The sequence below is a fragment of the Drosophila obscura genome, unplaced genomic scaffold, assembly GCF_018151105.1.
Source record: "Drosophila obscura isolate BZ-5 IFL unplaced genomic scaffold, ASM1815110v1 contig_30, whole genome shotgun sequence".
NCBI lineage: Eukaryota > Metazoa > Arthropoda > Insecta > Diptera > Drosophilidae > Drosophila > Drosophila obscura.
Genome location: NW_024542818.1, coordinates 1696554 through 1711447, shown reverse-complemented (window position 1 = coordinate 1711447; position 14894 = coordinate 1696554). Strand labels below are relative to the sequence as shown.

Genomic DNA, 14894 nt, shown 5'->3' with positions numbered 1-14894 from the left:
TCATTCTGGCTATAATTATGATCCGATCTGATTCAGATTTGGCAATCTGGTAGATATGGGCATTCTCTACGATACTGCGTTTTTAGTTTTATCGTATCTTTAAAATTGTGCCTGCCACAGATTTTCGTCCTTTGTGAGGGCGGAAGGAGGCGGGGCGAAATTTTGAAATACACTTGTAGCAGTGTGATATCACATGAGTCTGGAAACCAAATTTGGTTACCCTAACTCTTATAGTCTCTGAGATCCAGGCGCTCAACAAGACGGACGGACGGACGGACGGACGGACGGACGGACAGACAGACATGGCTATATCGACTCGGCTATTGATGCTGATCAAGAATATATATACTTTATGGGGTCGGAAAATTTTCCTTCTCTGCGTTACACACATCCACTTTTACCACAAATCTAATATACCCCTTAACTCTTTTTTGAGTACGGGTATAAAAACGGGGTCATTTCCCATCCATACTGTAATATTGGCACACAAGAACACACACACAAACACAGCCACACAAAGTGGAATAGCAATAAGAACAAGAACAAGCAACTAATAGATTGGAATCGGAACGGAGTGGAAGTAGAAGAGAGAGGAAGAAATACAGTTCTGCTTTTTTGATAGTTGAAATGTGTACACAGAATAAAGAACAGATCGCAGCACTTTGATTTGAGGATTGCAAAATGGCAAGCACTTAATAGAAGGGAGAGGGCGTATAAAGTGGAGAGACAGAGAGCAGGAGAGGGAGGCAGAATAGGGTAGAATAGGGAGCACAAGTGGAAGTGGAAGATGGAGAATAAGGAGAAGCGGGCGTGGAATCTAATGGAACGAAAGATTTCCGCAATAAAATATTTATGCAATCTACGAAATGTTCAGATTTTGTGCAATGTTTATGTGAAAAGTTCTTCTTTTTATTCAGTGGAGGAGGCGGAGTTACGACATGAAACAGTTAATGAAAAGATCCATCAGCGATAACAGAAGGAGGAGGAGAAAGCAGAGCATAAAGCGAAGGAGAAGCAGATATAGAGAACGAGGGAGAGATGTCTGATTGGGGTGATCTCATGCTGGGAATTTGTTCAGCCAAGGAATATGAGTCAGTGATCAAGAATGTTATACGGAAAAGAAGGAGAACGGAACACAAAGAGTAATTATAACAGTGGGGTTCTAAGTGAGCAGATGACTGCATGACTGTATAACAGTTACAGGCCGAATACAGAGCCAGAGGGATGAAAGGGACACAAGAATTACCACCCCAAAATCGTATAGGGTGAGTGTGAGCAATGAGAGGGGAAGGGGAAAACAAATGCATAGCAAAGAAACGATAGAGAAAGTTGCATGGAGATAGAGAGAGAGTTTAAATAGGAAACTCCAATTTGATAATTGTTATCTTCCTGTTTATCCTGTTTATCTCTGCTTGCCGTCGAAAAAGCATTCATCAATAAACTAAAATCACTCCCAAATATCCAAAGAATAAAAATAAGTGAAAACTAAACGATTTCCCTTCATTTTTGGAGAATCATTCCAAAGCAGGAAACACAAACAAAATCTTTAGGAAATTTGTGAGATGATCTGACAAAAGTTTTCTTTCTCATTCCGTGCCCGCTCCCATTCCTTCGCCCCAAAAAATACAAAAAGAAAAGAAAAACACACTCCAAATGATTATTGGAATCAAATTCTGTTTTTCTGACCTTAATTTTTTACCAGAGGAAAGGAGGAAAAAACAGTTAGGAGGTCTCTTTCATTATTCCTCCATTAATCGAAGTGGAAAAGATTTCAATAATCATTTTAATAAATGTTCAACTTCCTCTTGGATGATTTTTGATATTTCTTTAATAAATATAGCGAGGGGAGACGGCTGAAACTCGTTAATTTTCGTTTCGGCTAAGCAATTTGGCTTAAAACTATGGCTAAAAGATCCGCCCCCACTGCTAATGAGCCATTAACACGCTTATCTTAAAAGCCAAGGAGGAGGGAAAAAGGGAGTACGAAAAGAGCAAGAAAGAGCAGCAGAAAACGAAGGAGATCATAGAAGAGTGGGTGCATAAGAGTTGTCTATTATACACGCATATGGACATGGATTGGACCCGACCTAGGGATGGTCGGAGGGGTGATGCCCCCAAACAAGCCCCCGGCACGTGAGCCGGCGGAAAAAAAAAAAACACTTTGAGGTTGGGGTCGGGGTAGGGGTTAGACGTCGGTGGCAAGGGAAAATGAAATGCAGCCAAAACGAAAGAGCAAAAGAGCGGCGCATGAAAAATAATATGAATTTCCTCAATTAGATTTCCCAGGCGCCTGACCCCAAACGAGGCACGAAATGTGGGCAGAAAGAGGGGAGGGGGGGAGATGGATAAAGAGTAAGAGAAGGAAATATACGACGACGAATGCAAATCGCATTAAGACGCGCGCATTTAATCTGCTCCAAGGCATCGCCTTAACCCCGCCCCAAGGCGCTCAGAGGACGAGGCTAAACGGAGGAGGGGTAGCTGGGAAATGGGGGAAACGTTTGTCTGTTGGGGTCAGCAGGTCACTCGCGAGGTTAGAGAGGGGGGATGGAGGTAGAGTGCGCCAGTGGGTGAGAGCAAGTTCCGCATAAACGGGAAAAAGTGCATGAAAATCAATAAATAAGATGAGTGCAAGGGAGCGATGCAGCAGAGCGAGGATGCGGGAGCATATGCAGGGTATATTTGAAAGAAGGTAAGGTACTGTCTCATTCAGCTGTAGTGTTTTTCGTACTTCCTTACCTTCTGTTTCATACATACTCTGCTCAAGTGTCGCCTCTGGGAATTGGAACGGTACTCCTCTCTCTCTCTCTCGTATACTCTCCTCTCAAGTGGAATGCAATTCAAATCTGTAACAGCACTTGAAAGACAGACAGAGAGAGAGGAGAGGAACAATCGTTCAAATTTTGTTTGTGAAAAGTGCAAGCGACAAAGAGGGAAGTGGAGAGAAGAGGAGATTGCTAGAAAGGACTGAATGAAGTGGAAATGGGCAATAAGAGAGAGGAAATGCAGGGTGGGAGAAAAGCAATAACAAATCCTTCTGCAATTATGTCACAATCTTTCTCCTTCTTCCACACCCACTTCCAAAGCCATCAATCGCGCAGCCCACGCATATGCACAGTTACACGCACACACACACACACACACATAAAGAGAGTAAGAGAGCGAGCGAAATATTATCGCAGTCGGCGGTCCGTCTCCCACAGCAAAATTTATTACGAAATCGCAATCGAAACATAACGGTAGATAGCAAAAGCACACAAATACCAACACGAAATCAAAAGCAAAAGAAATGAAATGAAATTGAAATGTAGATAGCGGGGGGGAAAGCACTTGAAGGTAGGTAGAGTGGAGTGGGAGAATCAAGAAATGTGACGATCTTGCTCACTCCCTCCAACACACACTTGCCGCTGCTTCCTGACGACTGCATCACACATTACTCTCTTGCTCTTGCAGTTAAAGTCAAAGAAAGAGTAGAAGAAGTCAGCAGCAGAGAGAGAGAGAGAGAGAGAAGAATCGTTAATGCCCAGACAAAAGAAGCACAGCACAAAAGCGAGCGAATAAGCGTAACTGGGAAAGAAGTCAAGAACACAAGAGTTGCGCCCGCCAGCAACAAACAAAATAGAAGAAAGAACCACGAAAGTGAGTAGGTCGAAGTTTTTGATACCCTATGGCCGATCGTCCGTCTAAATTAGCTTTTTGAGTTTCGTTATAATGTGAATAGTTTTAGGATCGTTGCCAGCTTTATGAGAGATCGACTGCTCCTCAAGAATATTTGTATGTTTAATAAACTTGTTGGTCTCGATCACGGACTTTCTTCACTCAGAGTTGCAAAAACATTGTTATAGTAATCATACCCTTCCTCTTAAAGTGTAATCAAAGCAAAGCCAAATGCACAAGAGAAACAACAGCAAAAGTGGAAACCAAGAACACACACACACACACTGGCAAAAAACATTCTCCTTTTTGGAGAGTTTAGAAAAAGTTCTCTTCTTTTTTTTTTGCGCTCTACCATAAAAGTTTATGGCACTTTTAGCATAATTTATGGACCATTAAAAAAATCTTACATTTTCCGATACGACGACGGCACGCAGGCGCAGTGGGGCTGCTGGGAGAATTAATCGTAATTCAATTGGAATTTGTACCCCGGCGGCAAATACAATATTTGCAAAAGCAAAATTTTTTATTTTACTTTTTGCTTCACTTCCACATGCACCAATACACTGACACAGAAACATACACAGTGTGCAACGCACCGCTTCTCTTCTTCTTCTGCTTCTTCTTTTGGCTGAGTGTGTGTGTGCGCGTTTTTATTATCTTCGGGGATGGTTTTTCCACTCTTATCAAGGATATTTGCCAATTATTCGTTGGATTTTATTGACTATTTTTCAGCTACTTTGCTGATTTCTGTGGCACTATTCTTTTTATCTCTTTTCACATGCACATTTTTTTTAGCGACGCCAACACTTGCACACACACATGAACATGAACACATGCACATGCATACGCGGACACGGGTAAATTTTGCCTTTGCTTCCTTTACTTTTCACACAACATTTAAACATTTGTTGTATTACTCTCACACACAATTACGTACACATACACTCGCAAACGAATTGTTTGTTAAATTCGAAAAACATTTAACACAGTCTGCGGCACGCGGCATTCAAGCGCTAGCGGCAAAAAAGCGCGAAATACATTTAACACGATTTTAGCCGCTGACGGCCTGGCGTTTAATGCTGCTGTTCTATTATTAACTTTTCCGCAGGTGTAAACACTTGTGCCATTTAATAATTAATATTTTTTGTATGGCCGTTTGGGAAACACGCGCGACGCGAACCTCGCGCAACAAAATTTAAAAATTTTTGTTGCTTATTTCGTGCCACAACAAGCTGCACAACATTTGCCCATGTTGCTAAAAATTTTCTGATACAAATCAAATGTATCTTACGGGAACGCGTATGGAATGACGTTACGTTCTTACGTATCCGTAAGATACATGTTGCTCACACCACGAAAAGTCACCACGAAAGCGCTCTCTTCACTTCTGAAAAGAGAGAAAATTTTGAAACGCTCTCCGGACTCATTTCCGCCGAAAGGATAAGGGTATGAGGTGTGACGTATTCACAAAATTCAGAGGTTTCAAGAAAAATACCCACCTCACCACATAACTCACCGTGGGGGATTTCGCGCACCCACGTCATGTCCTCCCGGGCCAGGATGAGGTCCTTACGAGGCCCGAGCACTCAAACCGCTCTCCCTACTCATTTTTTCGTTTAAATATGAGCTAGAGGTGCCAAACAAAATATGTTTTATATTCATGAAAATTAATAAAAGTTATATATTATAATATCCACATAATTGTTATTCATATAATACTGCATTAACTAGATTATTTTTGTCTTCATTATTTAAATATTTAATTTGGTTTTTTGTTCTCTTATTGCAATGTTTGCTTCGTGTTTGCTGGCAAAATATATCAAATTGATATAATTTTCGAGGTGGGTCGAAACATACCAAAAAAACAAGCAAATACTTCAGATACTTTTCCAGTATATACCGACCTTTTTTTTTGTTGATCTAAGTACTTGCCTTCCGTACAGAGCCTAGAAAACAGTTTTTGCCGTAAAAAATGTCTTATCGGTTTCATACGAATATCAACCCTGATTCTGATCGCGAGGTGTTTTTTCGGACGTGAGTACTACGCTAAATCCATCATATCTTAATCGACACATCGATTGCAATAGATTTTAAGGAGGAACATTTGAATGTGATTGTTTTGGTTTTGGTTTGGTTAGATTGGTCCTCTTACTGATTATGGCTGCAGATTCTACCGGTTTCTAATTAACTCGAGATTACTATCCCTTCTCTTCGGATATTGTTCAGATTAGAGCCTAGTACTCAGACGCGCTAAATTTTCCGTCGACCAAAATCAGGAATGATATTCGATACATATTAGACAAGCAACCGATGGTATTTTCCCATCTTGAGCGGAACATAGAAATATTCTATCTCTTGTAGCCCAAAAGGCACATACACTCACACCCTCATTAAAAATGGAAGGAAACAAGTGCAAGCCAGCTACAAAAGTGCAAAACATTAAATTTAATTAAGGCAGTCGAATGAAAACGAAGGACAACGCAATGTAAATAAATATTCAAATTCTTCCGCATATTGCTGCAATTGCGCAGTCGCCACATCTGGTCACACTCCGCGCCAAAAAGTTTGTTTTTATTCTGAAATATTTTCCTTTTTTCTTTATTTGAACCATTTGTTCGCCCCTGGCAGAATCCTGGGGCAGCCACCATGACACACCGCAGCCAGGACATACCCATCCGACCGCGCTATGGCTACACGGAGGAGGAGAACGACCAGGGGGAGCACACACAGCGGACGAACAGCGCCACACCCGCTTCTTCCTACACAGAGATTCCGTTTCTGGCGCAATATCCGGGTGCAGTGCCCGAGCACGTCCTGCAGGACATCACCCCAACGGCGGGGAACACGAACAGCCTTCCCGGCCAGGGCGGCGGCGACAGCTACGTGAATCTGGACTCTGGCGAGGATGAGGATCCGCCAGAGGGCGACGACGATGACAGCAATTCCAAAGACAGCTCCGGCGAGCCCCTCCAGATGCGCGGCAAGTCAGAGACCAGTGAGTGACATTCTTGGTCTCGTCTTGCATCGATTTCTATAATAGTTTCGTGTCCTTCAAGCAGATATTCCGTATGGTGAGTCTGGTGAAATGCGACACTTTGTGGCCCACAATCTGGAGGAAAAGCTGCGCGAGGGGGCTGCTGCTGCCACGCCCTTGGATTACTCCTCGGAGCATACGACGCCCTCCACATCGATGGGCCCTGGTGGAGGAGAAGGCATCCTCACGCGCCGCTTTCTCCAGTCGCGGAATATCCCCGAGGTGGATGGCAATGTGCTCAGCGACATTGAGCTGGAGGCACAATATCTGGCCTCCTCGGTGGATAATCTGCTGGAGAACCTGGGCAATCTGCTGCACTCCATCTCCTCCATCACGGCGGACAATGTGGAAGTGCACAAGAATGCGGTGAACAAGCTGACGGATACGCTGGATGCGAATATCAAATGCCAGTACCAGCTGCTGGCCAAAACGGAGGAGATAACCAAGTCCATGAAGCCCACAGAGCGTTTAGGCCAAAGAATGTAAGTCGTTAGGTATTCTGCATATAAATATCTTAGAGATACTTTTTGCCTTCCCACAGCAGAGAGATCAAGCGACTGGTGGATACGCTGGACAGCATTATGTAGACCCTAAGCAAACAGAACCATGGATTTGTGTGTGTTTTCTAGTCATTCTAATCATTCCATAAAGTAACATTACAAAAGTACACCCTAAGAATCCTTCCTTTCGCTCTTCAGAGCTTCTCCACCTTTGCCTTGACTATCCTCAGTGGATCCACTGGCTTGTCGTTCTTGTCCGTCTCCACCATTCCAATGCGCTTCACTACCTCCATGCCCGTGTACACCCGGCCAAAGATCGTGTGCTTACCATCCAGCCATTGCGTGGGCGCCAAAGTAATGAAAAACTGTGAGCCATTCGTATCTGGGCCGCTGTTTGCCATCGACAGGATGCCAGCGCCCGTGTGCTTGAGGTCGCCATGGAGCTCATCGCCAAATTCTGCGCCATAGATGGAGGTCCCGCCGCGTCCAGTGCCCGTGGGATCGCCACCCTGAATCATGAAATCGCGAATGATGCGATGGAAAACCACATTGTTGTAGTATCCCCGGCGCGAGAGCTCGGCAAAGTTGCGGCACGTGTTGGGGGCATGCTTCCAGTACAGTTCCACAGTAATTTCGCCCATGCTGTGCGGAAAAGCGGGAAAAACCCCAAGAAAATTATTCGATTTTTGCACAGAAAAAAGTTTCCCGGACTTGCCTCGTTTCCAAGGTCACAAAATGTGGCTGCCACGCCTTGTCGGGTATGGCTCCAGCAGCGGGATCAGGCAGGGCCAGCATTTTCGGATTATTTCTTGTTTTCAAACAAAATTTTCGCGAAATTCGTGAATTGTTTACGAATGTGACGTCGTTTTGTGGCGTTGCCAGACACGTGCAATTCGTAGTTGCTGCGGGCTGCCATACCATGATATTTTGTGATATGAAATTGGTCAATGCGAAAAGTGTCAGTATTTTTTGTGCTCTAAATGAGGTTGGCGGTCATTTTCAAAAGTATATATATGGAAAAATAAATTCACTTGATTTTTTGTGTCGAGTGTGACTGGAACCTCAAAAACCGAGAAAAAAAATAGCTTATTCTATTACGTTTGTTTTGCTTGTGGCGTTTATGTAGGAGGATGGCATAAGAAGGTGACGTTTTAGTTGTGGTATTTTTTGTTCAGTATCTAAAAAAAATAGCAAGGTGTGTGACGTAGAGAGGGTGCATATTGATTTGATTCTCAGGTCGTCGTTTCTGTTTGATGTTGGATGGACGCTTCACTTATTTAACAAATGAACATAACTTAATTTAGAACACCAGTACAGGTGGAAATAAAATAAAAATAAGTTATATTTTGAAAATATAACGCTAATAAGTTGCAGTTATCGCACAAAAATACCGTTTGTCCAGCCCTGTAAATCGATAAGTATTATCAGACTGTTTTACATCTAATCTTACACCGTGAAACAACGGATCAATAATGCAGATTTACTTAAAATGCATGAAAGTAGATTTCATGATGATATAGAACAAAAAAGTATCCATATTAATGTTTTCGCCAGTCCAAAAAATATCGCCTACAAATATATATTGTCAGTAATATTTATATCGATGTATTATATATACAATTTCCATCGCTAGGCGCGGTAGGCGATAGGCGCTTCTAAAAATCCGTAATCCAACAAAATATCAACGCGACGCGCCGTGAAAGAAATTCGAATAAATATTATAATTTTAATGAACTGAAAACTGATTCCCGAAGAACGCGTCGGGCGCGTGATACTACCACAAGAAGAGTGAGTGAGAGAGTGCGAATGAAAATATCAAATTTTCAATGTGCCACATACGGGTGCGTGAGTGAGACGGGAAATATGGCGAGTGTGTTTTTATAATCCAAAATAAATCTAAAACTACACTTTCTTCACAACATGGAAATTCAATGAAACCTCAAAAAGTAAGCAAAAACTTCCACAAATTTTTCCAAAACCAAAAACTGATTGAAGAGAGAGCTAGCAAGTGCTGTGTGTTTGTCATGTGTATGTGTGTGAGTTTTTTTTTTTGTTGCTGTTTTGTGAGAGAACGAGCGAGAGAGAAACTCTTGAATTGAAAACGATGAACCTTAAGTAGCGCACGTAGCGTGTCAGAGGGAGAGAGCAAAATACTTTTAAATTGCATTTTTAACTTGTTTTGCCCCGAAAAATTGTTGTGTCTGTTGTTTCTAGCAACAATATGGTGTACAGAGGGTATCTGGCAAAGATAAACACTTTAAAAATAGGTGCCATATGGAAAGAGTGTGGTTCTGTCATGCGGGTCCTTCTTCCTGCTGAACGATGTTTTTTGTGTTGAAATACCCAAGCTACCGTTAGCCATGTGGCCACGGGACTTTTTTTTGTTCATTCACATTTGGTACTTTACTTTACTGCCGTATTTTGTGTGTTTGGGGATTTATTATTGTTGGCTGGATGGGAGTGAGAGTGAGTAAGTGTGTGTTTTGGGCTAGTCTCCGCCGCCCCACCTCTCTTACTCCTCCAGCAGTCGCTGCGTCACCATAATCATCATCATCAAATGTCGACGATTCATCAAAGAAACGCCGCCGGCTGCTCTCACAACAACAACACTTTTAGGGAGAGTAAAACCAGAGAGAGCGAGCGCGGCGTCGACTGACACTCATTCATGCAAAGGATACCGAAATTCTCTCTTTTGCAGTCGCAGTCACTGCCTGCGTTGACTGCGCTGCTTACAGCGCTGGTTTCCTTCTTTTTTTTTTTTTGTTTTTTACATGTAAATCATTTAAAGGGAAATTGTTGCACAACTTTAACGAGTGGGTGAGGGGGCGGGAAAAGTACGGTCCTTCTGCTCGTGGGTTTTCCCCGCATTGATTTCCCCTCCCCACCCACTCTAGCAGCTGTCAATTAGTTTTTCCACAAGAAAAAATAAAATGGAGCATTCTGAAGAGCTTCCATATGTTGAGTGTCCCTGTTCTTTCTACCGTATCTCTCTTACACCCCCGCCCCCTCACTCGCGCTGAACAGCTGTTGGAAAGTTTTCCACAAATGAGATTACCAGTGGGTGACCGAGTGGGGGGGGTGGCAATGGGTGATAGTGGTTCTCCAGCTTTTATTGGCTTGTAATTGAAGCCCCCCCTCTGCTGTCCATCATACTGCTTGTTACACACTGCTTGCCTCTTGCACTGCTATACCCCCTCCTGCTTGTGGCACTGCTGTCTTCCATATTGTTGATTGAATTGCGGCGTAGGCGATGGATTGTCGCACACAGAGGAGTAGATTGGCGGCGAGGCAAGCCGAAAGAGGTGATGACGTTAGCAGTAAACCCGTTTAAGCTGAAACTGTAACCGAGTTATCAGCATATCCCCTAGAGGTCCAAGTCGGAAACCGTAGGGAATCCTGTTGAGAGCAGGAGAAAAACGAGAAACCTTCGAGTAAGGAAAATATACAAATATCCGAATACATCGTGGGATATCAAAACCAGAGTTAAACAAACTCTGAAATCTATAGAGAATTTCACATATTACTCGTATTGCTTTGGGAAAGTACACCATAAACGGAGAAAACCCTATAGGAAATCGTATCAGAAAACAATGGGGAAGAATTCGATTGCTTATGATAAAGTGAGAACCATATAAAGTAAATTAAAACCAATTAATCCTAGCTTTATATATAGAAATGGTATAGGTTTCTGTTTGGTAAATGCAACTCAAATAGTCGGGTCCAGATATTTACTCATTAAGCAATTTTTGTGGATCATATTACGGCTGACTACTGCAGATTTCTCTGTCCTGAATGAGATTTTCAATCAGTGCAGAGATCTCTAGGGTCTAATGGCTCTGCTTGTCTGCTGTCTCTTATTCCAAAAAAAAATTGTTCATAAATGTCCACATTAGGATTTCTAGATTATGTGTGATATGAGAAATAGTATAAATAATGTGGGTCCATTCAATGTCTTACTCTTTAAATAGAGAGAGGGTTTCTGCAGGCAATCTATAAGTCTGTATCTTCTATTATCTCCCGTATTGTTACAATTTGTGATGGCTATTAGAGCCCCTATTCCCAGGATATTTTGGAGGTTGGAAATATCCCTTAAGTAGCTCTTAAACGGAATCTCAGCTTCCGTAATGGTTCATTTTATTCTATATCTACTGTATGTTTCCTTTCCCCATCCCTCTTCGTGGAACCTCTCTCTTCTGGGCAGTTCCCACCTTGGAACCGCATGACTTTGCCCCATTGTTAACCCCAAATTGAAACAAGTTAGTGCGTGGCTTCTCCTTGGGCGGAATCCATATGTTTCGTTTGATCTTTTAAAGGGAAAAACCCATGATTTTCCACGTTGCCTTAGGACTCTTGCCTCTACCGCTATGACCCTCCTGGCATCGCTCCTAAGCTCGCTCCCGCGTTGGTCGTCCATTCTCCCCCTGCTCCCTTCTCCACTTAAACCCTCTTTCTTCATCCTTCTTCCCTCCCTCTTTCTCTCTCTCTCTACCTCTAGCTACATAGAGAGTGAAACTATAACTGTTTCTTGCTTTTGGTCTAAAAATATGCTCCACACTCACTCAATCACATACACATTCACCCCCGTGAGTGTGTGTGCGGGTGTGTGAGTAATTAAGTCTGCCCACGACTACCACACCTTCCTTGGCCGCTCTCACGCCCCCTCTAACCCATGCAACTATTTTTGCAAGCTGCCCCGCCCCTTTGCCGGTTCTTAGCCTCTGTCCCTAATCCACTCGCCAACCGCTGCCTGCCGCCTCGCTGTCCGCGTCGCTGCCGACGCAAATCCTTACGTGTCAAATGGAGCTACTCTCACACGCTGATGGGTGGCTGGGCTGTGCAGTGCGGTGCGCTGGGAAGGGCGGAGCAGGGCAGCACCCACGTAAGCAGCAGGAAAAAAAAAGAAGTGATTTCGCGATTCGTCCCCCGGGCAGAGGCAGCACCAGAGTGGCAGAGGCAGCAGCAGAGGCATTTAAAAAAGTAACCAGCACAGCAACTGAAGCTTGCGCCGGCGCCTATCCAGACAGAGAGAGAGAGAGAGCCAGTGAGAGAGAGAGAGAGCGAGAGCTCTGGGGCCTTTGGGGCTTAAACCTCAGTCGCCAGCCACCGTCGAGAGTCTTTCAGCAAACGGCGTGGCAAGCGGACGTTGCAAGCGGCATGCGGCAGCAAAACCAGAAAAAGAAGAAGAAATAAGAAAAACAGAGAGATTGTGTAAAGAGAGAGAAACGAAATCATCGTGTACGTGTATCCTCTGCCTGGAAGCTGCTGCTGCTGCGGCAGTAAAAAGCAAGTCGGTGCAGAAGAAGGTGCAAAAACAAAGTAAAATTCATAAATAAACAGAAATTCCGGCCAAAAAGGTGTCGCCCAATGGCAGGTGTCTCTCTGGCTCTGCAATGTGTACAGTGTACAGTGTGTGTGTGTTTCTGTTTCTGTGTCTGTGTCTGCGGGAGAGTGATTAAATATTACGACTTAAACCTTTTATGTTTTGCAATTCCCCCCGCAAACAAATCAACAAACAAATATAAATATTAATTTAGTTGCACCCAAAAAAGCAGAGAGAGACAGATAGATAGAGAGATGGTCGGTCGACAGAGTGCAAAAACAACAAAATTGAACGTGTTTTACTGCCTAAGCTCTGCTTAGGGGCACTGCTTTAAAGTTTAAACTACGCTTAGGATTTGTCTAGACACTGCTTAGGCTTTGACTAGGAACTGCCTAGACACATCTTAAGATCTGCTTTTCCTCTCCCCAATCCCTGTTTAAGCTCGGCTTAGTACGCTGCTTCTGCTTCTGGATTGTTCTGCTTGTTCTTTGCCGGCTGCGCTGCAAAGAACTTTACAAAATATGTAAATGCGTGTGTGTTTTTGTTTGCATGTGTTTGTGTTTGTGCCTGTTTGTTTTTGTCTCCTCCGGCTCTGTCTACTCTTTTTTCAGTCTTTCTTTCCATGCAGCAGAGAAAGAGAGAGGCAGAGGCAGCGGGAGAGAGAGAAGGAGGCATTAATAAACTCTGGAACCGGCTTTTTGTTGTTTGCCTTTGAATTGGTTGTTGCTTTTGCTTTTTGGCTTGTTTATGAAAAAGTTGCCGATTTTGTCGAACTATCGAGGGTTTCTCGGGAATTCTATTTTATTGATATCAAAGTGCGTAGAAAACAACGAGAGTCTCAGGCGCCACAGCACCCCGTTTGTGTGTGTGTGTGTTTGTTTGTGTGTGCTTTGGGCCAAGTGCGTAATTTCCAGAATTTCTGTTTTTGCTTTCTGCCTGTTTGCGGTTTTGCCTTACGTCGCTGCTGCTGCTGCCTGCCCCTGCCCCTCTCTCTGGCTTGTTTTGATAGTGGCTTCCCTTCCACATTCTGTCCGCTTTTTGCGTAGTTTTTTTAGTGCTTCCCCAAGCGCAAAAAAAAGAAATATAAAAAAAGTAATTTATTTTTGGGTGCTGTTTTGGACAAAAACATTTGAATGGAAATTTTTCTGAAATAAATTAAGTGCAAAGGTGTGGACGGCGTAGGGGAGGGTGTGTATAACTTTGTGTGTGTGTGTGTGTGTGTGATATGTGATTTGTGGTGGATTCTATTTTTCATTCATTTTTCCCACAGAAATATTTCGTGTACTAATTCTAATATTTCCTCTTTCTGTCTATTTGCAGATTCTCTTTTAATTTGTTAAAAATTGTCTTTGTCTTGGATAAAAAGTTATTTGTAAATATATTTAAAATTCTTCGTATTCGTATCAAATTTTAATCAACCACCAAAAAAAAAAAGAAAACAAGAAAGTTACCAACAAAAATTCCAAAGAAAGGAAATGAATAGTTGTCGAAAATACCAAAATTTGCAATTATTTGGTCAAAAGGAAATCGTCGCGACAACAAGAAGAAAATTTTGTACAAAACGAATTTGTAAGGAAGAAAAAAGAAAAGGACCGCCCGCTCGAAGAACCACTCCAATGCGATCCCATTGAGTGTGAACAGAGCAAAAGCAGGACGACAGAGAGAGAGAGAGACAGTGATAGAGAGAGAGAGAGAGAGACAGAAGAAGAGGAGTGAAACGAACACCCAAACCATTAGTCAGAGCGGGATAGCATGCGCCAATGAGAGCGTCCCACCAGCTAAGAGCGTCCGATTTCGTTGACTACGCTGCCGTCGTGGGAGTGGGAGTGAGAGGAGGAGTGGGACTGGGTCTAGGACTGGAATTGGGCGAAGGATCGTATTACAGCAGCGATCTAACGGCATTTGTCGTGGAGCAGGAGCAGAGACAGCAGCAAAGGGAAGCAGAGGCAGCGGCAGAAGCAGCAGCAGCGGCAGCAGCAGCGGAAGCGGCAGCGGAAGCGGCAGCAACAATCAAGCGAAAACGTCAAACAGGTGAGTTGTGTGCAAGACAGAGACGACTGTAGTGTTATTTAGTACTGAAAGCAGTGCATATGTCCTGGCACTTCTTGAAAGTGTTTTTCCCTGAGAGCCTGAGTCAGCCTGGGTGACGAAAAAGATAGAACAAGTAAATATACTATTTATAAGAATATAATCCGAATATTCCATTTAATTTCCTTTGTGGATTGGATGTTCCTCCACTGATAGCACTTATCGATTGCTGACAATCGTTTCATTTGGCTTGAGTAATCGTTATCAGACACGCGCTGTGGGCAGCAAATCGAAAGTGGGTTTTGTATTAATATTATTATTAAGCGCCGCAGTATATGTATTTATTTATTATTTT

The 14894-nt window shown here is 43.2% G+C and overlaps 4 protein-coding genes across 8 annotated transcripts in view; 2 read left to right on the top strand and 2 right to left on the bottom strand.

The window, feature by feature from the left end:
* Window positions 1-4856, bottom strand: part of LOC111068754 — a 135414-nt gene extending 130558 nt beyond the window's left edge. Inside the window, exon 1 of one of the 2 annotated variants that reach the window (XM_022358456.2) lies at window positions 4065-4856. The gene's annotated coding sequence lies outside the window, so the exon portion shown is untranslated. The remainder of the gene's footprint in view (window positions 1-4064) is intronic. The other variant, XM_022358457.2, reaches the window with a different exon arrangement.
* A 1124-nt stretch (window positions 4857-5980) lies between these two features.
* On the top strand, window positions 5981-7358 carry LOC111068750 (BLOC-1-related complex subunit 6). 3 transcript variants are annotated; one of them, XM_022358449.2, is made up of 4 exons: window positions 5981-6142; window positions 6286-6652; window positions 6717-7173; window positions 7233-7358. In XM_022358449.2, the coding sequence occupies exons 2-4, from the start codon at window positions 6304-6306 to the stop codon at window positions 7276-7278; spliced, it is 852 nt and encodes a 283-aa protein (XP_022214141.2). In that variant the 5' UTR covers window positions 5981-6142; window positions 6286-6303; the 3' UTR covers window positions 7279-7358. The 3 variants fall into 3 exon arrangements, with proteins under 3 accessions (XP_022214141.2, XP_022214142.2, XP_022214140.2); XM_022358450.2 differs by having other exon boundaries at window positions 6134-6220; window positions 7236-7358; XM_022358448.2 differs by having other exon boundaries at window positions 6134-6220.
* LOC111068751 (peptidyl-prolyl cis-trans isomerase-like 1) lies at window positions 7311-8099 on the bottom strand. Its single transcript, XM_022358451.2, has 2 exons — window positions 7907-8099; window positions 7311-7833 (listed from the first exon to the last, which is right to left on the bottom strand). The coding sequence occupies exons 1-2, from the start codon at window positions 7984-7986 to the stop codon at window positions 7386-7388; spliced, it is 528 nt and encodes a 175-aa protein (XP_022214143.1). The 5' UTR covers window positions 7987-8099; the 3' UTR covers window positions 7311-7385.
* A 731-nt stretch (window positions 8100-8830) lies between these two features.
* Window positions 8831-14894, top strand: part of LOC111068797 (homeodomain-interacting protein kinase 2) — a 43328-nt gene continuing 37264 nt past the window's right edge. The window contains exons 1-2 of one of the 2 annotated variants that reach the window (XM_022358524.2): window positions 8831-9137; window positions 13832-14542. In XM_022358524.2, the coding sequence (XP_022214216.2) occupies window positions 14272-14542 (271 nt within the window). In that variant the 5' untranslated portion in view covers window positions 8831-9137; window positions 13832-14271. Of the gene's footprint in view, window positions 9138-12288; window positions 12495-13831; window positions 14543-14894 lie in introns of those variants that run through there. The other variant, XM_022358523.2, reaches the window with a different exon arrangement.